The sequence below is a fragment of the Narcine bancroftii genome, chromosome 14 (assembly GCF_036971445.1).
Source record: "Narcine bancroftii isolate sNarBan1 chromosome 14, sNarBan1.hap1, whole genome shotgun sequence".
Lineage (NCBI taxonomy): Eukaryota > Metazoa > Chordata > Chondrichthyes > Torpediniformes > Narcinidae > Narcine > Narcine bancroftii.
In genome coordinates this window covers 68810962-68836665 of record NC_091482.1, presented here as the reverse complement: position 1 = coordinate 68836665, position 25704 = coordinate 68810962, and the positions used below count along the sequence as shown (strand labels likewise).

The 25704-nt window shown below is 46.5% G+C and overlaps 3 protein-coding genes, 1 non-coding gene and 1 pseudogene across 10 annotated transcripts in view; 1 reads left to right on the top strand and 4 right to left on the bottom strand.

Moving 5' to 3' along the window:
• The window catches only part of LOC138749888 (UDP-glucuronosyltransferase 2C1-like), a 51272-nt gene extending 33785 nt beyond the window's left edge, over positions 1-17487 (bottom strand). The window contains exon 1 of one of the 2 annotated variants that reach the window (XM_069911918.1): positions 17466-17487. Coding sequence is in view for 1 of the 2 variants with exons in the window: in XM_069911915.1 (XP_069768016.1) it covers positions 15937-15961 (25 nt within the window). In the remaining variant the exon portion in view is untranslated. Of the gene's footprint in view, positions 1-15936; positions 16020-17465 lie in introns of those variants that run through there. The other variant, XM_069911915.1, reaches the window with a different exon arrangement.
• Positions 1-21192, bottom strand: part of LOC138749887 (UDP-glucuronosyltransferase 2C1-like) — a 30680-nt gene extending 9488 nt beyond the window's left edge. The window contains exon 1 of one of the 4 annotated variants that reach the window (XM_069911914.1): positions 20863-21192. Coding sequence is in view for 2 of the 4 variants with exons in the window: in XM_069911909.1 (XP_069768010.1) it covers positions 20721-20823 (103 nt within the window). In the remaining 2 variants the exon portion in view is untranslated. The other 3 variants (XM_069911909.1, XM_069911912.1, XM_069911910.1) reach the window with 3 other exon arrangements.
• Positions 11589-17536, bottom strand: LOC138749890 (UDP-glucuronosyltransferase 2A1 pseudogene; annotated as a pseudogene).
• On the bottom strand, positions 20941-21013 carry trnar-acg (transfer RNA arginine (anticodon ACG)). Its single transcript has one exon. It is a non-coding gene; the product is annotated as a tRNA-Arg (tRNA).
• Positions 21193-21450: 258 nt separating the features above from the next.
• fanci (FA complementation group I) overlaps positions 21451-25704 on the top strand; it is a 101865-nt gene continuing 97611 nt past the window's right edge. For 2 of the 3 annotated variants that reach the window (XM_069911197.1, XM_069911199.1), the window contains exon 1: positions 21451-21537. The gene's annotated coding sequence lies outside the window, so the exon portion shown is untranslated. The other variant, XM_069911198.1, reaches the window with a different exon arrangement.

Below are 25704 nucleotides of genomic sequence, written 5' to 3'. Positions count from 1 at the left end.
AAAACCTGGAGTCCAGCAAAGATTGTTAGAGAAGCTGAGATGCCAAGATCATACATTATCGAGACAGAATCTGGCAGGCAGCTGAGACGAAACAGAATTCACATTCACCCAACCCCAGATCTGACACAGAAAGCACCAGAAGCACCAGCAGCTTTTAATAATCCAGAAACTTGTGAAGGAATCCGAGTCGAAACCCCAACCAACAACACTAACAACTGAACAGCAGGCAACAGGAGAACCGAGGCAAACAACACCACCACCCACAACCGTACTAACACCACCGAACAAAACAGACACAACGAGGTCTACGAGGTGGAGAAGCAACATCCTAACACCAGTGCGATACCGCTGAGAAGAATATAGAACTGCAATTGTATAATTAGAATATTTAATTCTTAATGACAAGTGCAGGTAAAGAAGCAGTAACAATTTATTTTTAGAAATTTAAATCTTAATAAATCTTTTAATTTTTAAACTTTTTTTTTAAAAGGAGGGATGTTATATACAGTGGAAACTTGGGACTACTTTATGCTGGAGTAGGAGCACTGCAAGACTGCAAGAGCCGCTTCACACTTGAGTGGTGAGCATGCTCAGTGAGACACAGTGTAAGAGCCACATCACACTGAGTGGTGATACATGACTGGCAGCTTGAGATGGGAGTACAAGTTTGTGTTGTAAACTTAGAAGCTTCTCTGAGTGTTAATTAAAGCCTCCGATGGTACAGTAGGAGACATAGCAAAACCTGTGCAAGGTTACCCTTGTCAGCCTCCTAAGCTTCAGTGAAAAAAATATAAGCTTATCTATTCTCTTCTTCAAACTCAACCCCTCAGCTTCTGGTAAATCCTTGTGAAACTTTTCTACTCCATTTCCAGCTCAATCATATTGGAATTTATCGAACAACAAAGGCAGATCAGAGGTAACAGGGCATCATTCAGCAGACATCCCAACACCTTGCATTCACCTGCAGACATTTCCTTGCACTGGATAACCCACAAGATACCACCAGCCCAAAGTACACTTTCCATTAAGTTGATCATCTTCCACAATAGTTGATATTTGTCTCAGATTGCCCATTGGAAATTCCCCATAAATCTGTTGTGCAGATTTGTTTGATTGCCAATGTGGCAAAATTGAGAAGGATCACAGCATCTGCTTCCTGAATTTCTTAACAAACTCACAGTCATGAGGTTGTGGGTGAACATAGCAATATTATCATTCCCAATAGCAAGTTTGCAAAATGATGTTTTTCCCTAAAGTTCAGAAGATTATTTACGAGTGTTGTAATGAATAAAAATAATTCTGTAGCGGCTACTACGGTAGATGCTACTACATAAAGGCAAACACACAAAAGTAGTCAACTCAAGACTGGTTTATTGCAGACATACACAGACCTTTTATTCCCTGTCTGTTAATGGGCTCATTAATGAACAGCTGCTGATCCACAGGACCAGCAGGTTAAAGTTGTGAGCCATTAGCGCCCCGCACCTTTAGGCAGGGGCTTCATCTGATCCACTCGCTGTACTTTGGCGCCCAGCACTGCTAGCCCACGATGTGTCAGGTAAGTCTGTGAACTGACAGTGGCGGTTCGCAATACCGTGCTGTACGCCCGCTACAATTCCATTACGTGGTGTTCTCAACTATTCCTCGCGCTTCTGTTAAACATTCAGCATGAATAATGAACATGACTAATCAATCTGAAGGATCACTGCAAATGTGTTGTTCAGCAACAACGTGATAACTGCGGCTATAAATTACACCATTTTATCTGATTTATAATCAGGCACTCAGTAAAGTGTAGCTGGGAAATGGAGAAACAAGTCTTTTTCACAGCACCCACTTGGCCAATGAGACCCAACCCCCAGCCCAGGTCCCACATCTTGGAAGACATAACAAACTATGTAAGGCTTTCTGTAAATTGTTCTGATGTTGACAACAAAGTATTCATACATTCATTCATCCTGACATGAGCAGAGGCCATGTTGCAAATCTAACAAGAAGCATTTCTTCAGGTTTTTCATACCGTGACTGACAACAATGGGGGTTCTGTGTAGGAATCTAACCACATGAAGTGTTACAATTGCACCCCCAACCTCAACATTTCTCTAGTGAATTGGTACGGGCCATTTCTCTACATCAGGGAAATGGATTCAGGTTGGAAAATTGCATTGTTGAGCACGCTCAAAGTTCAAAGTCAGAGGTCAAACGATATCACATACAACCCTGAGATTCTTTTTCCTGTGGGGCAGGCAGAATTTCTACTTATTAGCAGTGCGTAAACTCTACTCAAGAATAGATACGAGTGAAAATTGTAAATAAAGAAAATAATGTAACCAGATTAACTATGTGATACAGTGAAAAATTCAGTAATAATCTCAAAGTCCGAGTCCTTAAATGAGTCTCTGACTGAGTTTATTGTTCATTAGTGTGATGGTGGAGGGGTAGCATCTCTTTCTTTTCCTGACTGGTAGAACAAGTCTTGTGGCACCAATATCTTTTTCCTGATGGCAGTGTCAAGACAGAGCTGGGTGGTGTGGTTCCTTGAAATTGCTGCTGCTTTCTGATAGCAACATAGAATTTCTCAATGGTGGGGAGATGCACTGGGCTATGTCCAATACCTTTACAAGGTTTTCCACTTGGAGTCCTTCACTCTGTCTGCTGCAACAGCAATAACCTCCCAGCAGCCAATCACTTCAATGTGTTGCAGGGCCTCAGGGAAAATAAGGAGAGGGGACTTTGGAATTAATGTTCTGTTGGGAACCAGCATGGATTCTCTGGGCCTTCTTCCATGCAGTGGTTTCACTTGAGAAAGATGGATATAACAACATTTACATTGACTGATTGTTTGTATTTACCTGATCCACTATCCCTTTGAGAACTCAATGATGTGAATGTAATTTTTAATATTATTTTCCTAATGAGAGAACTGGATAGAAATGTATAACATTATGAGAAACATTAAGAGGGTAGATGGTTTTTCTCCAAGTGGCCACCCATTTAAATTTCCCACCCCATTCCCTTGTCTGTCTACGTTCTCATGCACTGCTAGACTGAGACCATCCACAAATTGGAAGAACAACACGTCATAGTCCACCTGGGCACCCTCCAACTGCATGACATTAACTCCGATTTATTTGGTTTCCAATAGCCAATCGCTTCAGCCAAACCATGTCTCCTTTCCTGTTGCTCTCTCTCTCTCTCTCTCTCTCTCTCTCTCTCTCTTCTCCCCATCTCCTTTACCCCAGCTCTGCATTCACAGATCCAGATGTCCCTCACCCTATCAATTCTCATCTCTCCTTTCTCTTGACCTCCATATCCAATGTTGGCCTTTATCTCCCTACTGACCCTTTTAATCAGATGCTGTGAAGCACTGTGGTGCAGCAAGCAAACACAAAACATGAGAAAAGACTGTACTACAGGCTTTAATCAACTTAAACTGTACATATCAGTTGTCCTGTCTTGATGGCTCCACATGTCCCCAAATGTCCTCTGGTGGCTCCACATGTCCAATTGACCCAGGAGGGGCCGGCTTGAGTTTATATACAGGCCAGTGATTGACAGCCGGCCAGGTGGGGCCAGCCTCCCAGGTTGCCTACCTGTAGGTACAGTGGTTACCCCCTGAAGTAGGCTGGTGGGAGCCTACAGATGCTGGCTGGTGTATCACCACAGATGCTGGCTGCTTTTTCCATACCTTGAAGAAGGGCTCAGACCTGAAATGTTGGTAATATTTCTTTCTCTGTCGCTCCTGCTGAATTTCTCCAGCACAGAATTTCTGTGTGTTGCTTAACATGGAAAGCCTGTTTGGGGCCCCGAACTGTGGTGAGGGAGGAGGTGCGGGCGCAAGTGTTACACTTCCTGGGGGCATAGGGGAAGGTTCCAGGGGTGCAATGGGTGGAGAAGGATGAGTGCACAAGGGAATTGCGGAGGGAGCGGTCCCTGCGGAAGGCCGAGAGGGGAGGAGAGGGAAAGATGTGTCTGGTAGTAGAATCCTGTAGTAAGTCTCGGAAATTCCAGTGGATGATGTGTAGATGCAGAGGCTGGTGTGGTGGTAGGGGAGGATGAGGGGGATTCGATGTTGGTTGCATCTGGGGGCAGAGGGTGCCAGGGCAGATGAGCTGGAAATGAAGGAGATATGTTTGAGGGCTGAGTTGATAGTGGTGGAGGGGAAGCCACGTTTGTGACTGGGAGACCGGCGCCACAGACTGGGAGATCATTTCATTAAATCCTCAGCTCTGTCTGCTGCAATAGCCTGGTTCTCCCAGTGGCCATCCATTTCAATTCTCCATCCCATTCCCTCGCTGACATGTCTCTCCATGGTCTCATGGACTTCTAGACCATCCGCAAATTGGAGGAATAACATCTCATCTTCCATTCCCTTTTCCCTCTGTCTCCTTTCACAGAGCCAAATTCAATTCTCACCTTTCCTCCATTCATATCCAATTAACCCTTTTGTTTGATGGTCTGTACTTCTCTTCGATTATTTGCCTGTTTCAGTTTTCATGTTTGGTTTACTTTCCCCTTATCACCTTGAAACAGTTTGCCAAGAGTTTGCAGAAAATAAGTGCACTATAAATTACAGTCAGTCAGAAATAATGACGGGAGTATGCAATGTGTCTGTTAACTCCAGGATTTCAGATGGAGCTTTCATGTGCAGAGTGGTTTTAAGGTTCAAGGCAGAATTAATAAAAAAGCTATAATCCTTTCTGGGATAGGATCTCATGCACAGATGTCGGCATTCAAGTCTCAACCTGCATTTGTCCCCTTATGAACATAATGGTGAGCAATCTTTGTGGTATATAAAAGTGCTAGAGAAACTCAGCAGGTCACACAGTGTCGATAGGGAATAAAGGGTAACCAATGGTTCATGCTAAAACATTAGTTATCCTTTAATTTTTTTAAATTTGGACACAGCACAGTAACAGGCCCTTCCTGCCCACAAACCCATGCCACCCAATCACACCAAATTGACCTACAACCAATGGTACATTTTGGAGGGTGTGAGAAATCTCGAGCCCATGGGGAAAACCTGTGCAGACATGGAGAGAACGCATAAACTCCTTACAAACAAAAAGGGAAACCCGGTCCCGATCGCTGGTACCGTAATGGCGTTGCACTAACTTCCATGCTAACTGTGCCTACAGCATCCTATAGATGCTCGTGACCTGTTGACTTTCTCCAGTACTTTGTGTTTGGCACTTCAATCTCAGCATCTGCACACTTCCCTGTTTAGCAATTTTAAGCCTTTTTATAGTGGGAAAAAAAGTGACCGTAAAGGTGGATATCTTCTGCCTTCATATTGTAGCCCATATAAAAGCTCTCACGACTGGAGGGAGAACAAATACTTTTATTAGCTGATAACTAAGGGTAGGGTCTCACAATAGTCTGGGTTTAAGCAGGAAACAAGGGTTATACGTGAGCAGATGGGGGCAGAGCTGGGAGGTGGGCCAGGGGCAGGCCAGCCATCAGCACAGCACACTACCAGTGAATCCCAGTTCACTGCATTCACCCCTTCCTGTAGTATTTAGGTTCTGTGAATGAAGACAGAGAACATGGGTTCAGAAAAAAAAGTTGCAAAATATATTGATATTTACAAATTTACAGATTTGAGTGATCTGGGGATCTGGAGATCCTGGTGGACCGCCTTAGTACTGGGGTGCCTTGGACTCCTTGGGTCTCCTAGTTCCCTTGCGAGGGAGGAGAGGGGGACTGGGTCTCCAGCTCAATGGTGGAGGGGGATGTACTTTCCTCCTGAACCGGATCCCCCGAGGCCCTGACTGGGGGTGGCGACAATGAGCTCCGTGGCTTGCAGGGCACTTGAAGCATCGGACCCTTTGTTCCAGTGGGTGCCAGGTCCCTGATGGAGACTGTGACTATGACCTCCCTGCAATCCGGGTCCTCCACAGAGGTGTGCGTGGGATTGACGTGGAGCAGTTTCACCCTTTCTACCAGGGGGTCAGTCTTGCTTCTCCTCACGTGCTTCCTGAGAAGGACTGAACCAGAAGCGGTGAGCCAGGTTGGGAGGGTAATTCCCAATGCCGACCTTCTTTTGAAATTAAATAGAAGCTCATGAGTAGAATTGGTTGTGGTATATAGCAGCGACTGATGGAATGGAGCGCTATGGGGAGGACTTCCTGCCGGGTGAATCGCTGAATGACTATGTGCTGGAACTATGGACACTGACGAAAAAATGCCACTGCAAGGCGGTCTCAACCCGAGTGAGGGAAGAAGAACAAGTCCGGGATACTCTCATGGCTGGAGTGAGTTCGAGGTACATGAGGCAGTGACTATTGGAGTTGGGAAAGAAGGACCTTGCCAGTACCTTTGATCTGGTGAAATCCCTCGAACAGGCCCACCTGGGAGCAGACCACCTCACTAACGAACATAGGAACATAGGAAGTAGGAACAGGAGAAGGCCAAAAATAAGCGGCACCTTCTCAGAAAGCCAGGCCTGTGGCGCATAGATGCCCCAGGTGCTGACTACCGTGGCCACATGTGGCCGGGAGTGCTACTTCTGTGGACAGGCCAACACCCCCACGCCAGATCCCCGTGAAAGACTCTTAAGTGTTCAGGATGCGGTAAGAGAGGACACTAGACGAAAGTCTGTAGGAAAAAGGAGAAACCCAGGAAGGCTATTGTATGCATGGCCCCCAAACAGTGATACACCCCGTGCCCAACCCCAGAGGTGAGGAACTCTGCCTCTCCATTGTGCTCACCACTGCCATCTTGCTGCACCTTGTGCCGGGAACTGCTACCAGAAGAGAAGCAACAGCGGAAATGACGGCCATCTTGCCACTCCTTGTGGTTGATGCCACCTCTCCAGCCTTCAGATCAAAGCGACGTTAGCAGGGGGAGTGGTGCAGCCTCCGGAGCACTAGCATCAGTCGTCCTCAACCAAGTGAAACCCCACCAGCTGAGTAACTCGATGATGGAGGTGAGGGTAAACAGAGATCTGACAGACTGTTTAATAGACACTGGTTCAACAGAGAGCTTTATAAACTCTATGACCGCTCGGCGATACGAATTAAAGGTTTACTCCATGGACTACCATATCTATCTAGCGTCACAATTATATTCAGTGACTATTCAGGGGTATTGCACCATACACTTAACTGTAAAATGGAGGAGAATTTTGCAAGTTCTGACCATGTATTTATGTGCTTCTGTGTTGTTGGACCTAGACTTCCTGCGTCACCTTAAAAGCCCACTTCCCCCAATCACGGAACGGAACAGAACCCAGACACTACATGTGTTCTCCCCAAGCTGAACATCGAAACCCCCACCTTGTTTCAGAACCTAACCCCTGACAGTAGGCTGATAGCTGTACTGACAGTAACCACACCAGCAGTATGAGTATAAGACAGCTTTAATAAACTAATATGGACACTAAGAGGTCTCGTCTCTCTGCAAGACAAATCTGGAAGGCTAGACTGTAGCTCTGGACTGCTTTCTGTACAAGGTCATCGGTAGGACCCCTGGTGACCTAATCGTGTAATTACATCTCACCACAATAGCCACATGGAGCAGGCGATACAATGTAGGGGACCGAGATGTTATTAGAGCCAAAACACGGTGGCTGCTTCAGGAAAAAGTAATTGAACCCAGCAGCAGCCCGTGGAGAGCCCAGGTGGTAGTTGTTAAAGGGGGAGAAAGGCCAAGGCTAGTGATTGACTATCGCTTCACACTCCTGGACATGGTGAATGAAATTGCGCAGAACCGGGTCTATTCGACCATTGACTTCAGGTCAATTTCTTCTGAGGACCGTCCCTACACTGCATTCAAGGCCGATGGGCGGCTTTACCAGTTCCTGAGGGTCCCCTTTGGTATTACGAATGGGGTATCGGTCTTCCAGAGGCAGATGGACAAAATGGTAGATAAGTACGGGGAACGTCACCATTTGTGGACATAGCCTAGAGGACCATGACGCCAACCTCCAGAAGTTTCTCCACACAGACAAATTCCTGAACCTCACAAAAAAAGCAGTAAGTGCATGTTCAGGACCAAACACCTAGCTAGGTGGTGGAGATCAACATCATTGGTCCAGACCCTGAATGTATGCATCCCTTCTTAGACCTTCCTATCCTGCAGACCATGAAGATGATAAGGAAGTGCCTGGGCTTCTCCTCATACTACACCTAGTGGGCACCTATTACACCGACAAGGTCCGCCCCGTCTTAAAATCCACTTCCTTCCCATTGTCGGCCGAAGCCCAGGTGGCTTTTAACTACGTCAGGAGCTATATCACAAAAACTCCATGCATACGGTGGACAAATACACACCAATCCAGGTGGAGAGCGATGCCTCTGATATAGCGTTGGCCGTGACCCTTAACCAGGTGGGCAGGCTAGTAACTTTCTTTTCCTGCACCCTACAAGGCCACAAGCTCTAAAACCCAACTGTTGAGAAGGAGGCTCAGGCCATTGTGGAGGCCATCAGGCACTGGAGGCACTACCTGGCCGGCAGGAAGTTCAGCCTGCTCACTGATCCGCGATCTGTCGCATTCATGTTCAATAATACGAATGGGACAAATAAAGACCGACAAGATCGCGAGGTGGAGGATTGAACTATGAGGTAGTGTATAGGCCAGGAACATTCAGTGAGCTTCCTGATGCCCTATCCCGAGAAAGTTGTGCTGCAGCACACACCCGCCAGTCACGGTCACTTCACAACAAGCTCTGCCATCCGGGCATCACCTGCATGGCCCACTTCATCAAGATATGCAACCTGCCCTTCTCTAGTGAAAACATCAGGGAGATGACTGGGTCATGCCAGATCTGCGCTGTGCAAACCTCATTTCTACCGCCCCGACAAAGCACACCTGATAAAGGCTTCCCGCCCCTTCGAATGACTCAGTGCCAATTTCAAGGGGCCCCTTCCCTCCACTAATGAAAATGTGTACTTTCTTAATGTTATCGATGAGGACTTGCATTTTCTCTGCACTCCATTTTCACCATGTTCTGGTATCCCAGCTATATTCATAGTTTATGAGCGAAGAGATACACCAGTACCTGTTCACAAAAGGCATTGCCTCAAGCAGGACGACTAGCTACAACCCTCGGGGGAACGGACAAGTTGAAAAGGAAAATGCAACAGTTTGGAAGGCTGTAAAATTGGCCCTCCAGTCTAAAGACCTTCCAGATGCGCACTGGAAAGAGGTTCTGCCCACTGTGCTCCACTCCATAAGGTCCCTTCTCTACACTGTGACCAATCCTCCCGAACAAATGTTTGCATTCCTGTGAAAATCCACGTTGGGATCACTCTTCCAGCATGGCTAATGACAACAGGACAAGTCCTGCTGAAAAAAACACATGAGGAGAAGCAAAACAGACCCGCTGGTCGAGAAAATGCACCTACTTCACACAAACCCGAGTTACGCCTATGTGGCATACCCGGATGGCAGGGAGGACATGGTCTTGATCTAAAGGAACTGAGGTCCCGATGCTCACAATAGGCCCGGAACCTCCAAACACCCACTCAGAGTTTCGGACGATGTGGTTCCAACGGAGCTACCATTGGATCCGAGAGTCCCACTACCCAAGAACCACAGGAGACACAGGAAGTCCTGGAAGAGCAAAGTCCACCAGTACTAAGACGCTCGACCAGAATAACCAGGCCTCCTGACAGACTCAACTTGTAAATTTGTGTTGCTGAACGTGGTCTCTGCTTTTGCCTGCAGGTTCTTTTCTGAAGGAAGGGATGAATGCAGTGAACTGGAATTCACTGCCTATGTGTAGATTAGATGGCCGACCCCTCCTCTTGGCTCCGCCCCCCTTGGTCCCAGTATCAACCCTGTTTTCCTGTCGATTTACCTGAAGACCTCTGTAGATACCATCCATTAGTTGTAAGCTAATAAAAGCCTGTTTGTGCACCTCACAGGTCTCCGAGTCCCATCGATCACGTAACACTCAGTAATTCAGGGTCTATTGTTTCTTCAATTTTTTTTAATTTGAGTCTCCTCCAAACAATATTAACTTTGTGACCTTCAAATTTTGATTTCTTGATGTTTTAAAACTCTTCCTTAGCTGTCCCTTGCCAATGTTGCCTTGCTTTCACTTCACTCTTCTGTGCTCTGAGGTGACTGATGAAGTCGATGTGGGAACTCCCAACACGTATAGATGGGGCAGCAGCCTGATATGGTGTGTAGTACGGCACTACTGCCACTTATTAAGGACTTCTCCGTGCTTCTGAAGCATGGGCTTCTGGTCCTCAGTACTATTCTGAATGTTAAGATAATCATGAATCTGCTCCATCAACAAGACCTCTTGCTCTAATTTCTGACCACTATTCCCTCAAGTCTTTTTTTTGCCAAAATACTCATTTCTTATCTGTTGCTTGCTCCTTTGGATCTAAAAATTCCAATGGCATTGTCCCACTTGTAAAAACACACAGAAATGCTGGACAAACTCAGCCAGCCTTGCATCATCCATATGAGGTAAAGATGTATTATGGACATTTCAGACCTGTGTTCCTTTTCAAGGAATAAGGAAAGAACAGGAAGGATTCTGAATAACTACTGAAGACTAGCAGGGGCAGAGTCCAGACCAGCTGAGGTCCTCCAGCATTTCTGTGTGTTTTTTACTACATTCACAACATCTGCAGACTTTCGTATTTCACCCCCTTGTCCCACTTTGGGTCTTCTTTAAACTAGCCTTCACAAAAGCATTTCCTTCCTGTATCCTAAATTGCACTGAGCTCCTTTCATTAATCACTTCCATCTTCAAGGGCAGACAGTGCCTTTATTTTATTTTTCTACTTTTTGCATCCCTGCAAGACCGAACCTCTGTAATCTCCAGATGTCAATCTGGACTGCTCTCACACTGTTTAATCCCAAGCCAAAATGTTATCACTGTCCCACTGGTTGAAATTAAAATTAAAATTTGGGCATACAGCACGGTAACAGGCCATTTCGGCCCACCAGTCAATGCTGCCCAGTTTACACCCAATTAACCTATAATCTCCCGTACATTTTGAATAGTGAGAGGAAACGGGAACTCCTGGAGGAAACCCACATAGACAGGAGGAGAACGTACAAACGTCTTACAGATAGTGTGGGTCTATTGAAGCCCGGTCCCAATCGCTGGCATTAACTGCTACATTAACCGTCTCCAGAATGGAGGACCATCGCCTTGCCAAGATCGTGTTATATGGCGAGCTCTCCACTGGCCACCGTGACAGAGGTGCACCAAAGAAAAGGTACAAGGACTGCCTAAAGAAATCTCTTGGTGCCTGCCCCATTGACCACCGCCAGTGGGCTGATATCGCCTCAAACCGTGCATCTTGGCACCTCACAGTTCGGCGGGCAGCAACCTCCTTTGAAGAAGACCGCAGAGCCCACCTCACTGACAAAAGACAAAGGAGGAAAAACCCAACACCCAACCCCAACCCACCAATTTTCCCTTGCAACCGTGCCTGCCTGTCCCGCATCGGACTTGTCAGCCACAAACGAGCCTGCAGCTGACGTGGACATTTACCCCCTCCATAAATCTTCGTCCGCGAAGCCAAGCCAAAGAAAGAACCGTGACGCCCCACTTTAAAACTATAATCCCTAATCATCAGAATTATACCTGTCTAAAGGATTGAATAATGAAGCCAGATTGCACAAACAAGGCTTTTATTTCCTTGTGGATTAGACATCGTATAAGCAAGAATTTTAAAATGATTAAAGGTGTTGATTGGGAAACATTTTTCTGTGGCAGGGAATTCAGACATATTCCCATTAGAGTTTGGCTATTCAAGGTGATTTTTAAAAAACACATTTTCCCACCATAGTTTGTAGAAAAACTGAGTCCTTCTCACCAGCTTAGAAATTGATTAAATATTTCGAAAGCTGATGTTCAAATTAACTAAAGTTATGCTTATGGAATCTACATGGATGAAAAAAAAGAGAAGGAGCAGATCAACATAATCAAATTAAATTTAGAACAGTCTCGAGGGCTGAATGGACTACCACTGTATAACATTTTGTAAAGAGGTGCCATAATAATGAATGGTATAATGATGGAAATGGGAACAAAGTTTCTCAGAATAGATTCTTGACATGTGAGTCATAACGAATAGTATTTTGCCTCAACAACTGTCTGAATAGCCATTATTAAAATTCACAACCACCAGGAAAGAAAATGGGTTGATGGTGGGTAGGAACAAAGGAACAATGAGTTAAACATTTCCTTTAATGTTAAACTTAAAAGAAACCAAATAACCCTCACCCCATTAATGAAAAATCTTATTGAGTTTTTTGTTTTTTCTTTTGTGCAATGCTACAAATTTTCTTCAGTGTGAAAACCACCAGGACTGTTACCAGGAGTAAGATGAACAACAGAAGGATCATCACATCCACACAATGGTAAGCGTACCAGGGGAGTCGGTAGGATTCCGAGCGTAAATGCCCTGCTCCTTTGTGTCGGGCCACATACTCAATCCAAAAGATGGCTCTTTCCATTGGTGACTCTGGTTGGTCCTGGTGGAGAGCAGAGAGTTTCTTCATGTTATCCCGATAAAATGTGTTGTTGATCACCTCGTTAAGTGCCTGCACGAGATCTGATGAGTGCATGGTTGCAACATTAATCACCTTTGCTGCACCTCGGGATTCGAGTCGAACTAAATTGTCAAACTGGTCAAAAATTAAAGGCATGCCGATTACTGGCACCCCATGGTAGATGGCTTCATAAATGCCATTGGTGCCACCATGAGCAACAAAGGCTCGTGTTTTGGGGTGTCCCAGCAAGTCATTCTGAGGGATCCATTTTGCCAAAAGGGTATTATTTCCTAGATGGGGAGGGGCTACTCCATCATATTTCCAAATAACTTTCTGGGGTACCTGAGCAAAAGCTTCTGCTATTTCCATTGTAATCTGCATTGGTAAATAATGGACCAAGGTCCCCAGTGACATCACAACAAGTCCGTGCTCCCCTGAGCTTTGAACAAACTCTTCAAGCTCTGCAGCCAGTGGTTTGGCTGGTTTACACTGGAATCCTCCAACGTAGACAATATTTGGCATGGTTGGTCGTGGGAATTCAAAGATGAAATCCACTCTCATCAGCCACACATCAGCCCTATGAAGGATTGTCTCAAAATCTGTATCAGGTCCTAGATACTGATGGCAAATTTTATTGTATATGGGCAGAATGAGAAGGTTAGACAATATTTGCTGCATACGGTCAAGAATGAGATTTTCTGTTCTTTGAAGAAATGTCATTTTATCTGTTAACTGTGAACCAGGGACTGGAATGAAGGAAGGTGGTGATGGGGCTGTGAGGTAATGTGCTTCTCCACATGTTAACCATCGAACATTATACACCATTGGAAGTTTTAGACAATGGGCAATAATTGGACCGATGCCAAAAGCAGGATCTGTAAGTATCAGGTCAAAGTTATTATGTTCAAGCTGGTTTAATACTGCTTGGTTTTTAAGTATTTCAGTAGTGATTTGTCCGACACATTGGTGGTATTTACTCAAAGTATTCCATAGCTGGCATTTTAGCTGAAAATATTGCCATGTTGCTGATCCATGTCTTGTCGCCATCAGTACTTTCTGCAGATAATTCTGTATTGTTTCTTCTGTTTCTTTTTTCCCAAGGCATTCTTGTGCTGGGAAAACAATGGATTGATAAAGATCTGGGTTTTCTTTGATATACCATGATGTGGAGGGATGGAGCACAGTGATGTTGTATCCACGAACTCTCAGATCTTCTATCAGAATTCTCATATTAATCCAATGACTTCCATCAACAGGTACAACCAGGATATTAATTGAAGAAGACAGGGTGGCAATGGCAACAAGAACACAAGTTTTCAATAAACTGCTTTTCCATGTGGAAGATTTCATATTAAGAGCGAATGATCTGCAAGTTCTGAACAAAATTGTTGGTGATGAGAATATAGTTTGGTAATCTGATAGTTTTTGTACAATTCAACTCAGTTGTCACTTCAGATTGGGATTTCCACTTAAAACATTTGCATTTTCATAAACTTTCAACAAATTGTATTTGTGAGCAGATTGAGTCAAGACCACAGCAGATCAGAAAATCTACACATGATCAAATAGGTTACCAATTTCAGTAGCCCCTATATGGAGCTCTAGATTGCTAGTTAGAAGCAGTGCTGAAAGCAGGTTGTGGGTGGTGATATATTCTTCATGGCCTGCAACATTCAGAGGTATAGCGGAATATTTAAATAACACTGGACGATGAAGATTTTATTTCTTGAGCACAATTTTTTTATACACTGAGCCAGGGGACATTTGGGGATATTGCAGATGTCAGCACACCTGCAGTGCAATGGGATAGCCTCGTCCTGAACACTATTTTAAGTCTACTTCAAACATACAAAACCACAGGAACATACAAAACCAAATTCAGGAACGATGGCAGCAGGGGATGAGCACATAACTGATAAAAGTTTGAAGGACACCAAAGATCAGGAGCAACTGAACAAGGATGATAACTCCAATATATAACTCCAGTGGTTAGAGCACTGATCTTTTAAACCAGAGGTTGTGAGTTCATTCCTCGCTGGAATTCTGTGAGGGGCACTGGACAAAGTGGCAACTCTGTATTTCTTACAGTAGATAATGTATGATACATTCTAATGGAACCTTTATCTTTTAGTTGTTTTTGTTTTGGAAGCCAGGAGACAGTATTGCTCAACCTGGAAGCACTATATTGTGCTTGTGGAATGGATGTGTAAAACCAGCGTTTCAACTGGAAGAACACAATAGGAGCAGGAGCAGACATCAGTATGAATCAGAAACAACACCACCTCCTCTCTGACGATCAACATAGGCGCACCTTAAGGATGCGTGCTTTGCCCATTGCTCTACTCACTGGGCACTGTGTGGGGAGGCATAATTCAAATGTCATCTACAAATTTGCTCATGGCACCACAGTTGTCGGCAGAACCACGGAGGCCAATGCATACAAGGGAAATAGATCAAATAGTTGAGTGGCACCAAAACAAAACCTTGCACTCAATATTAGTAAAATCAAGGAGATGATTGTCCATTTCAAGAGGGGAAATCAGGAGAACACGAACCAGTCCTCATCAAGGAGTCAGCAGTGGAAAGGGTTAAGAGGTTCAAGTTCTTGGGTGTCAACATCTCTGAGGATCTGTCCTAGGGTCTCCAAGTCGATACAATCATGAAAGCAGCTGGCCAGCAGCTATATTTTGTGAGGAGTTTGAGGAGATTTAGTACATCACCAAAGACTCTTGGAGTTCATTCTGACTGTGCATCACTGTCTGGAATGGAGGTGCCAATGCACAGGTCAGGAAAAGGCGACAGAGAATTGTGAACTTGGCCAGTGCCATCAATCTCTATTCCATCAAGGACATCTACAAGAGATTGTGTCTTAAGAAAGTAGCCTCTTTCCTCAAGGACCCCCACCACCCAGGCCATGCCCTCTTCACTCTGCTGCCATCAGGCAGGAGAACAGGAGCCTGAAGATACAGCGACACAAGGACAACTTCTTCATCTCTCCCATCAGATGGGAATGGACAACGAACCAAAAACATTACCTCACTTTCTCTTATTTTTGCACTTATTTATTTATTTTTAAATGTAATTTTATAGTAATATACACACTGTAAATGTTGTTGCAAAACAACAAATTTTGTGACATATGCCAATAAATTCTGAAAACCTGCCTTGCTTCTGAAAATGATGCCTCAGGTGTCAACTGTGCCAGCTCCACATTGGCCTCAATTACTTAAACCATTGGTTTTCAACCTTTTTCTTCCCACTCACATACTACCTTTAGTAATCCCTATGCCATCAGTGTTCTATGTTTAAGGTGGTATGTGGGAAAGAAAATGGTTGAAAACCAATGCTTTAAAGCAGCTCCATCACCCCTCTTCAATTCCCACAACCCAGACTCTGCAAACCTGGCAGGCAATTCCCTCCCTCTAGATTCACGCCCCTCTGCGAGAAGAAATTCTTGCACAACTCACTTTTAAAGGTCTGTTTCTTTAGCATCTATCCATGTTTGAGATTCTTCCACTCATAGAAACATTTGAACATTAATTGGTCATGTAGCTCTTCGAACCTTGCATGTTTCCGACTGGAACAGATCTAAGTTTTAGGCATTTCTGATAGTTCAGCCCCCTCATCCCCAGAACTGCCCTGGGAAATTGCCCCTAATACAAACGCCCATTCTTGCACTTCCCAGAGAAGTGCCACAGGTCTCGAGTTCTAAACTCCAACAGGTTGCCAACAATGAGAGTGCATTTGGACAGCTCGATGGGCTGGAAGGGGTTCAGAAGTGCATGGGTCAAATGCCAAGAAATAGGACTAGCCCAGAGTGCCAACTTTGGTGGATTGGGCCGAAGAGCCTGCATGGCTCTCGGACTCCCCACCCCTGTTCTTGCTGCGGCTGTTTGTGAAGGGCCTGGGTGCTGACATACCACAAAAGCATCGGTTTTCTGTTTGGAGTTAGACTGACAGGCTCATAACATTTCCTGCTAGATTAGCGAAGCATGTGGCTGTTTCTCTTCCCTGGATATTGCTTGGTTCCAGTCCCCCCTTCATGGTTGTGCTGCGCGAAGATAAAGTTACCTGTTCCTTCATGTTTCTTCAGGTGGATTCTCTGCTAAGAATACGCCTGAAGTAGAGAAAGCGGCACTTTGATTGACGTTCAGGTGGCAGCGCTAAAAGCGCAGCGCTGGCCACCTGAAGGGACAGGGGCACCGGGATGCACATCTGACTGCACTCCGGCTGGCTGGCGGCTGGGACAGCCAGCGCGGGCTCATCCCCCGTGGAATGTCCCCACACTGATCGTTCTCCCCGCTGCCCCCCCCCCCCCCGCCGGCCCCTCCAGCCCCCGTTCTCCCCCGCCGGCCCCTCCAGCCCCGTTCTCCCCCGCCGGCCCCTCCAGCCCCCGTTCTCCCCCCGCCGTCCCCTCCATTCCCCCGTTCTCCCCCGCCGGCCCCTCCAGCCCCCGTTCTCCCCCCGCCGGCCCCTCCAGCCCCCGTTCTCCCCCCGCCGGCCCCTCCAGCCCCCGTTCTCCCCCGCCGGCCCCTCCAGCCCCGTTCTCCCCCGCCGGCCCCTCCAGCCCCGTTCTCCCCCGCCGGCCCCTCCAGCCCCCGTTCTCCCCCCGCCGTCCCCTCCATTCCCCCGTTCTCCCCCGCCGGCCCCTCCAGCCCCCGTTCTGGCCCCTCCAGCCCCCGTTCTCCCCCGCCGGCCCCTCCAGCCCCGTTCTCCCCCGCCGGCCCCTCCAGCCCCGTTCTCCCCCGCCGGCCCCTCTAGCCCTGCAGTCCCCCGCCCCGACATCCTGCGCCGGCGAAAGGGGCAGCGGGGAGAGGAGCTGTCAGGAGCTCGCCAGCTGACTGTCATCCTGAGTGCAGCCGCGTTCAGATTCTGCCCAGTTTGCTCTAGTTGTTTTCGTTTGTTCATCAGGCGGTTTATTTTATGGGTTATTCTGACATCTGCTTACATCTAAATCCTGTAGTTTGTAACCTTCTTAAGTCAGCGTCTAACTTACCTCCAAGCACCGTTCACGGCCGCACGAAGAAGATTATTACGGTATTGATTCGATTCGAGTCTCGCCGCAATTTATCTTTCAGGTCACGTGATTCGCTTTTTAATTTCGACTTTCATTTTTGTGACGATTATTTTGTGGACAATTTCCAGTTAATAAAAGGGAATCCAAATGATTCCTTCTGGAAACTTGTTTCACTGGAATTCCCCAGCTCAGCCCAGTCGAGAAATCACCGCAGAAATAAAACCAAACATTAGAAAGTGTCCTTCTTAATCTTGAATGAGAATTTTTCAATGGCTGTTTGCAAGATTATCTGTATTGGTTCTGAAAATACTTTGGATGCAAAGTCAATGATATGAAAGTCTTTTATAGTTAAGGTGAAGGTGGTGGGGGGAGGTTCAGCAATCTGATTGTTGTTGGGGAACAAAAACTTCTTGAACCGAGAGAAACTGGGCTTTGTGAAACATGGAAGACACCTGATGCTGTGATTGTAGTAAAAACACACCAAAATAATGGAGGAACTCAACGGATCTTTTCAGCGTCCATTAAAGATATATTGCTGATGTTTCAGGGCTGAGCCCTTCTTGGAGGAATAAGCAGAATGTCTCAGAAAGTCTCCGAATTCGGGTGGTGCTGGTTAGGGGTGAAGTCCAACAAAAGGTGTTCATTGGGTATGGTAAGGGAAGAGGTGAGAATTGATCCTGTCTGTGCAAGAGGCGACAGGGAAGGGAGAGAGACAGAGTTGGGGGAAGAAGTGAGTCCAGTTTCAGCCTGAAGGTAGCAGTGAGAAGACAGCATGGTTAGCTTAACGCTTAACCCAACGCTTAGTGTACCATTGTTGTTTTTATAGACTTGGGACTTTTTAATTTGATAATATATACAATAAAATTAATGAAAGCCAGAGAAGTGGATATTAAGGCCATTCATTTGGAGTGTTCCCAGTCCAGTTTCAGCCTGAAAGTAGCAGTGAGAAGACAGCATGGTTAGCTTAACGCTTAACCCAACACTTAGTGTACCATTGTTGTTTTTATAGACTTGGGACTTTTTAATTTGATAATATATACAATAAAATTTTAAAAAAACCACTTTTGAAACTATCCAGTCACACACAAATATAGGTAATTAATTCCATAATTTTCTTTAAAATTACATTCTCATACTCTTCAGATGCTTGCAGCCTTTCTCCTAGGGTAGATGATTCGAGATCTAGAGGGTATGGGTTTAAAGTGAGAAGGGACCTGATGGAACTTATTCACTCAGTGGGAATCGTATCTCGAACGCACTGATGATAAAGATAACGTTTATTGCTAATCACATAAGTGCAAAGTACATATAGATTGAAATTCTTACATGATGCTTACTTGTAAAACACACCAACGACCTTAGTAAACCTGAAATGACCCCAATAAAGAAAGAGATAATAAATATAAGGGATAGATAGATTATTAAATATTCACAGTTACAGTTAGTGCAAGAAAAAAAACTAGAGGTTTTTCAATAATTTTGATGTCCTGGAGTAGTTTATGGTTAGGGTAGAAAGAGGAGCCTGATAGTCCTTGTACAGACTGTTTTTGAAACTGAAGGTGCTGGACTCTAAGGTAGCAGCAAGAAGAGGTTGTGACCAGGGTGATGGGGACCCCTTGTGATGTTGGTTGCCTTCTTAAGGACGAGAGTTCGGCGCCCACAATGGACTTGGTTACGTTTGCTACATACAGCAGGCTCCTGCATTCCTGGGAACTTGAATGAACAAACCAGGCCTTGATGTATACTTTCCACAGTTGTTTAGTTTGGGTTAGTTTAGTTATAGAGCACATTTACAACAACTCATAATGCCCAAAGTACTGAACAGATCATAAATTACATCTTAACTTAAGCAGATATTTAAAGTGCAGTATAGAACGGGTCTCCGAGGTTCTGAATTGTACATACAACATGGTAACAATTGACAATCACTTCAAAACACTTGTGAGTGAAAATACAACTTCAGCCTGGATTTAAGAGTTAAAGGAAGGGGCTGACTTGATGGAAGGAGGAATGTTGTTCCACAGTTTGGGGGCTGTTATCGTGAAAACACGATCTCCCCTGAGTTTGCAATTTGAGCGTGGAACAACTGGCGCTGTAATAGCGTTTCACCCTTAAACTAATTCCCTAGTTTATGTAAATACTTCATGACTATCTCCAAAGGAAATAATGGCAATCGTTGCAATCCACAGTCTTTGTCTTTAATATCTTATTCAGTTGGTTATTGTCATGTGTGTCAAGATACATTGAATGGATTTGTGGTGTGTGCCATCCGGGCAAGTCAACTTGCACATTGAATGGATTTGTGGTGTGTGCCATCCAGGCAAGTCAACTTGCACATTGAATGGATTTGTGGTGTGTACCATCCTGCATTCTAAAGTTAAAGGTTCAATTATTGTCATGTAATACTACATAATGTAACATACATGAAATTCTTTAACCATTAAGGCAGACAGAGAGTCTCCAAATACTGATCAGATCTGAACCTGCTTAGCTTCTAAGATCAGAGAATCTCAGGCTATTTGGACTCATTATTTCCTGTTATTTGGCAAACAATGGTGTATTAATAGATTGTGTTGGAGCTCAACTTTGCCAAGGAATTAATTAGAATGGTGTGACGGTGTTAAATGCTGTGGACCTGTTTTGAGGTGGGTTGAAGAGGGTCCAGGTTAGATTCTACATTTCCCTCACATTTCATAAAGTCCAGCTTCAGCTTAACTTGAACTTTAAATCTAACTTTATTTAAAATTTAGACATAGAGCATGGAACAGGCCCATGCTGCATAATTACACCCAATTGACCTACTCCCCCAGTACGTTTTGAAGAGTGGAAGGAAACGAGCATCCGGAGGAAACCCACGCAGACACAGGGAGAAAGAACAAACTCCTTGCAGACAGTGACAGAATCAAACTGCGATCAATTCCCTTCATAACTGCATGAGTACATTGAGTAGGTTGTTTTGACTGGTTAATGAAAGTCCATTTCCATAGCATTGAGTTTTCCACTATTTATTTTCTCTTTAAACAATAAACTGTACTTTAAAAACAATTAATACACAGACGATAGAGATGTTAATACATTCAAAGATTCACGTTGAGAGAAATTGTTAGAAACCGTATTCTGGCTTCTAACAGCACAAAGATAAGTTTTAAAATTAAAACTACTATTTCTCTCAGATGGTGAAAAACTTAGGTTTAAACAAGTTGTAACTATAGAAACACTGGAAGGATTGCAAACCCTTCTGAGGCTGTTCCAGATTGACAGCCCTGGCCACACGAGTCAGTTCCACAGCAGGCAGGAACACCGCAGCAGGGCAGCAAAACTCTCCGCACTGCTCCATAACTTCTGTTACAAATGCAGAAATGCAAAGGGCACCCACCTTTCAGTCAACATCATGGCAATGAGATCTCAGCCAAATGAGCCAGAAAGGGGGGGAGGTGTGTGGAGTAAAAGGAATCGAGCCAGCCAGGAGTCGAACCTAGAATCTTCTGATCCGTAGTCAGACGCGTTATCCATTGCGCCACTGGCCCCTGGATTCTCCTCTGTCTTTCAGTGGTGGGAACCTCGGGCCAAAGAGGATACCCTCTGCATTTGTTTATCCTTTTACAACAACACCGCCCAACGGGACCAGCATGGTAATTGTTCTGTCCCCGGCCTCGGTTCGATTGGAACTCAATTAAGGGAATATTTGGAAGGGATTTTGCAGCATCAATGTTTTACAAATACATGTCTTTCGGCCCCGCTCAAATTCAGGTGCAACTTTATTGCAATGATCTCCATTAATTGCAGTTCAGCCTCATTACATTCCCACCCTAGGCGAATGAACCAATAAACAGGCAGGACGGGTGATTGACGGTTCCACTGTCCATTGACAACCCTGCAAGAGCCGTCGCCTTTGTCGAGCGGCAGGCGGCGTGGCGCGTCGGGGGACCAATGAGATTACGGCGAGCAGGCCAGCGCGCCCTCACGCTGATTGGCCTCCCTTCGGGCCAAGCTCGAGGAGCGGCCAATGGGGTGGCTGCATTCTTTGGGCGCGCGAGGTGTGATGGCGGAGGTAAGATGCAGGGGAGAGGACGGGGTTGAAGCAGCTTCTTCAGCCATGCTGAGCCCAGCCTGGGGTCTCATCAGGCAGCCATGAGGAGCAGCGTCGGCCAAAGCGCGGAAAATGGGCTCCACCGTGATCGAGGGCACGTTGGCATCTGAGCAGAGTCTTATCCCTTCTTAATGACGTTGGCAGCCCCAGGGACTCGCCCTGCACTGGACGGGGCACCCTGCACTGGACTTCAACAGGACAGTCTGTAGGAGGACTGCACCCTGCACTGGACTGCACCCTGCACTGGACTTCGACAGGACAGTCTGTCGGTGGACTGTGCCCTGCATTGGACTTCGACAGGAAAGTCTGTAGGTGGACTTCGCCCTGCACTGGACTTCAACAGGACAGTCTGTAGCTGGACTTCGCCCTGCACTGGACTTCAACAGGACAGTCTGTAGGAGGACTGCACCCTGCACTGGACTGCACCCTGCACTGGACTTCGACAGGACAGTCTGTCGGTGGACTGTGCCCTGCATTGGACTTCGACAGGAAAGTCTGTAGGTGGACTTCGCCCTGCACTGGACTTCAACAGGACAGTCTGTAGCTGGACTTCGCCCTGCACTGGACTTCAACAAGACAGTCTGTAGGTGGACTTCGCCCTGCACTGGACTGCACCCTGCACTGGACTTCGACAGGACAGTCTGTCGGTGGACTGTGCCCTGCATTGGACTTCGACAGGAAAGTCTGTAGGTGGACTTCGCCCTGCACTGGACTTCAACAGGACAGTCTGTAGCTGGACTTCGCCCTGCACTGGACTTCAACAAGACAGTCTGTAGGTGGACTTCGCCCTGCACTGGACTTCAACAGGACAGTCTGTAGGAGGACTGCACCCCGCACTGGACTGCGCCCCGCACTGGACTGCGCCCCGCACTGGACTGCGCCCCGCACTGGACTGCGCCCCGCACTGGACTGCGCCCCGCACTGGACTGCGCCCCGCACTGGACTGCGCCCCGCACTGGACTGCGCCCCGCACTGGACTGCGCCCCGCACTGGACTGCGCCCCGCACTGGACTGCGCCCCGCACTGGACTGCGCCCCGCACTGGACTGCGCCCCGCACTGGACTGCGCCCCGCACTGGACTGCGCCCCGCACTGGACTGCGCCCCGCACTGGACTGCGCCCCGCACTGGACTGCGCCCCGCACTGGACTGCGCCCCGCACTGGACTGCGCCCCGCACTGGACTGCGCCCCGCACTGGACTGCGCCCGCACTGGACTGCGCCCCGCACTGGACTGCGCCCCGCACTGGACTGCGCCCCGCACTGGACTGCGCCCCGCACTGGACTGCGCCCCGCACTGGACTGCGCCCCGCACTGGACTGCGCCCCGCACTGGACTGCGCCCCGCACTGGACTGCGCCCCGCACTGGACTGCGCCCCGCACTGGACTGCGCCCCGCACTGGACTGCGCCCCGCACTGGACTGCGCCCCGCACTGGACTGCGCCCCGCACTGGACTGCGCCCCGCACTGGACTGCGCCCCGCACTGGACTGCGCCCCGCACTGGACTGCGCCCCGCACTGGACTGCGCCCCGCACTGGACTGCGCCCCGCACTGGACTTCGACAGGACTGTCTGTCGGTGGATTTTTCCCTGCATTGGACTTCGACAGGACCGTCTGTCGGTGGACTTCGCCCTGCACTGGACTTTGACAGGACCGTCTGTAGGTGGAATGCAATGTACAAAAGAGCTGGAGAAACAGTACTTCAGATAGCAAAGAACCAACGTTTATGGCTTGAGTCCTTCATCAAGTGCCGCCCTCCCCATTTTGTTTGGGCTCCAGCCTACATTTTTGGACCTCGATGAAGGGCTGAAGCTCGAAATGTTGGCTATAACCAGGACACTGGCGCCCTCCTGCCAGCCTACTGCAGGGGCAACCACTGTGCCTGCAGGTGGGCAACCTGGAAGGCTGGCCCCACCTGCCGGCTGTCAATCACTGGTCCGTATAAAGACTCCAGCCGGTGGTCAGATGTAGAGCCAGCAAAGATACTAAGACTGGTGTAGAAAGTTTAAGCTAATTAAAGCCTGTGGTACAGTCTCCGGACTTTGCGTCAGAATCATTCGCACAGCAGTGCTCACTCTATATAAAGTGCACTGTTTGACCTGCTGACTTTCTCCGGCATTGTGTTTTGACTTCAATCATGGTGTCGGCAGACTTTTTGTGTTTTTTTTTTCCCTGTCTACTGCAAAACTGAAATCTCTTTGAGGGATGCTGACCTTGAAGTTCTCCTTTGCACGCTGAAGGGACTTCTGTGGGATTCTCTCTTCCTGCTCCCCATCTGTAAATCCTGCACTCTCAAGCTTTATCACCATGTTCTCGCTTTCATCACCATGCGGACTTCCTCTCTTCTTGCCTCTGCTACCATCTTGTGCCTCCTGGCTTCTAGTTTTGGTTCCAGTATGGCCCACACAAGGATTTCCCCTTGTTTGTTGTGTTCCCTCCCTCCCTTATCCACATATTACCTCCTGCCTGTGGGTCTGTGCTCCTCCCCCAGCCCTTCGCCTCATTATTTTGTTTGGGTGCCAGCCTACATATTGTTCAAATCTTCAAGCTTAAAACATTGGTGATGCATCTTTACCTTTGCTGTATGATGTACACTGACTTGCTGAGTTTCTCCAGCCTTGCTTTCACTTTGATCACAGTGTCTGCAGACTTTCTTGTTTGACTTCACCAGGTACGGTGTGGGATGAACGGTGCTCCTCACTGTGCCTCTGACAGTTTAAGAACGATTTTCTTTCACTGCTCTGGAATGATATCGGTCTCTCCATTCATGATGAAGTGATCAATTTCACTCTAAGAATGGTTTTTCTCATCTCCAGTGGTCTGACAGGAGGAACTTTCTCTACCAGACCAAACCCTTTTCTACTAAGGTGGCTCGCTCTTTTCACGTCTGGTAGTGCCACTATTTTCTCTTTAACTTAGTTGCCAGGGCTAAAAAAGCTGAATTACATCTAAAACATCAAATGTTTGAAGTAATTCAGATTTATATTTAAAGTAGTAAAATGTAGGTTAAGCTCTGACAAAATTAACTAATTTGCAATTAGGTGTTTAGATTTTGTACAGATTAGGTTATTTGTTTACACGTAATTTAGGAGTAGCTGCAGTTTAGATTTGGAGTTATACACTTGGATCATGTGTTGTGTTCCCTTGTAGTGATGGTTATTGCTCCTCAAAGTTCCAATTATATTTCCAACAGCAGGCCCAATGACCATGTGTTGTTTGCTTCGGGTTTACTTTTTCCTTCTGTTATCAGGGTAAACATCTCTTGCCCATCAATAGAACCATTCAGCACAGAACAGGCCCTTTAGCCCAACATTCATGTTGACCACATTGGCATTTGGGGCCAATCCCATTTGACTGTATTTGGCCTAAGTCCCTCAAGCCTTCCTATTATTTTTTTTCTGTCTAAATACCTTTCAAACAATGTAATTTTACCTGCTTCTGTAGCTTCTATCGCCAGCTCATTCCAGGCATAGACTACCGTCTCAGTGCAAAAGTTGCCTCTTAGGTTCCCATTGAATCTCTTCACTCTCACCTTTAACCTGTATCGTTTGGTTCTAGAATCATCTGCCTGGGAAAAAAAAGACCGAGCATTCACCTTATTTAGATCTTTTATGATTTTACAAGCAACAGTGAACTTGGATTTGGACCTGGGCCAAAATGTCAATGTCAGAATTGGAAGTTATTGTTGTGAATGTCACAAAATTTGTTGTTTTGCGGCAGAATCACAGTGCAAGCATTTATATAAAATGACCTTATAAAATAAATAAAACAAATAGGGTAATGTATATGGTTCATTGATCAATCAGGAGTCTGACGGCAGAGGGGAAGAAGTTAACCTTGAGTGCTCATCTTCAGTCTCCTGTATCTTTTTCCCGATGAGGGCATGGCCTGGGTGGGGGTCTTTGAGGATAGAGGCAGCTTTCTTGAGACACCGCCTTTTGTAGATGTTCTCGATGGAGTGAAACCTGGTGCCTGTAATGTTGCCTGCTGAGTTAACAACCCTCTGGGGTTTTTTTCTTGTCCTGAGTATTGGCACATCTGTACCAGACAGTGATGTAAGCAGCCAGAATACTCTCTAAGGTACTCTTGTAGAAGTTTCTGAGAGTCTTTGGGATGTATCGAATCTCCTC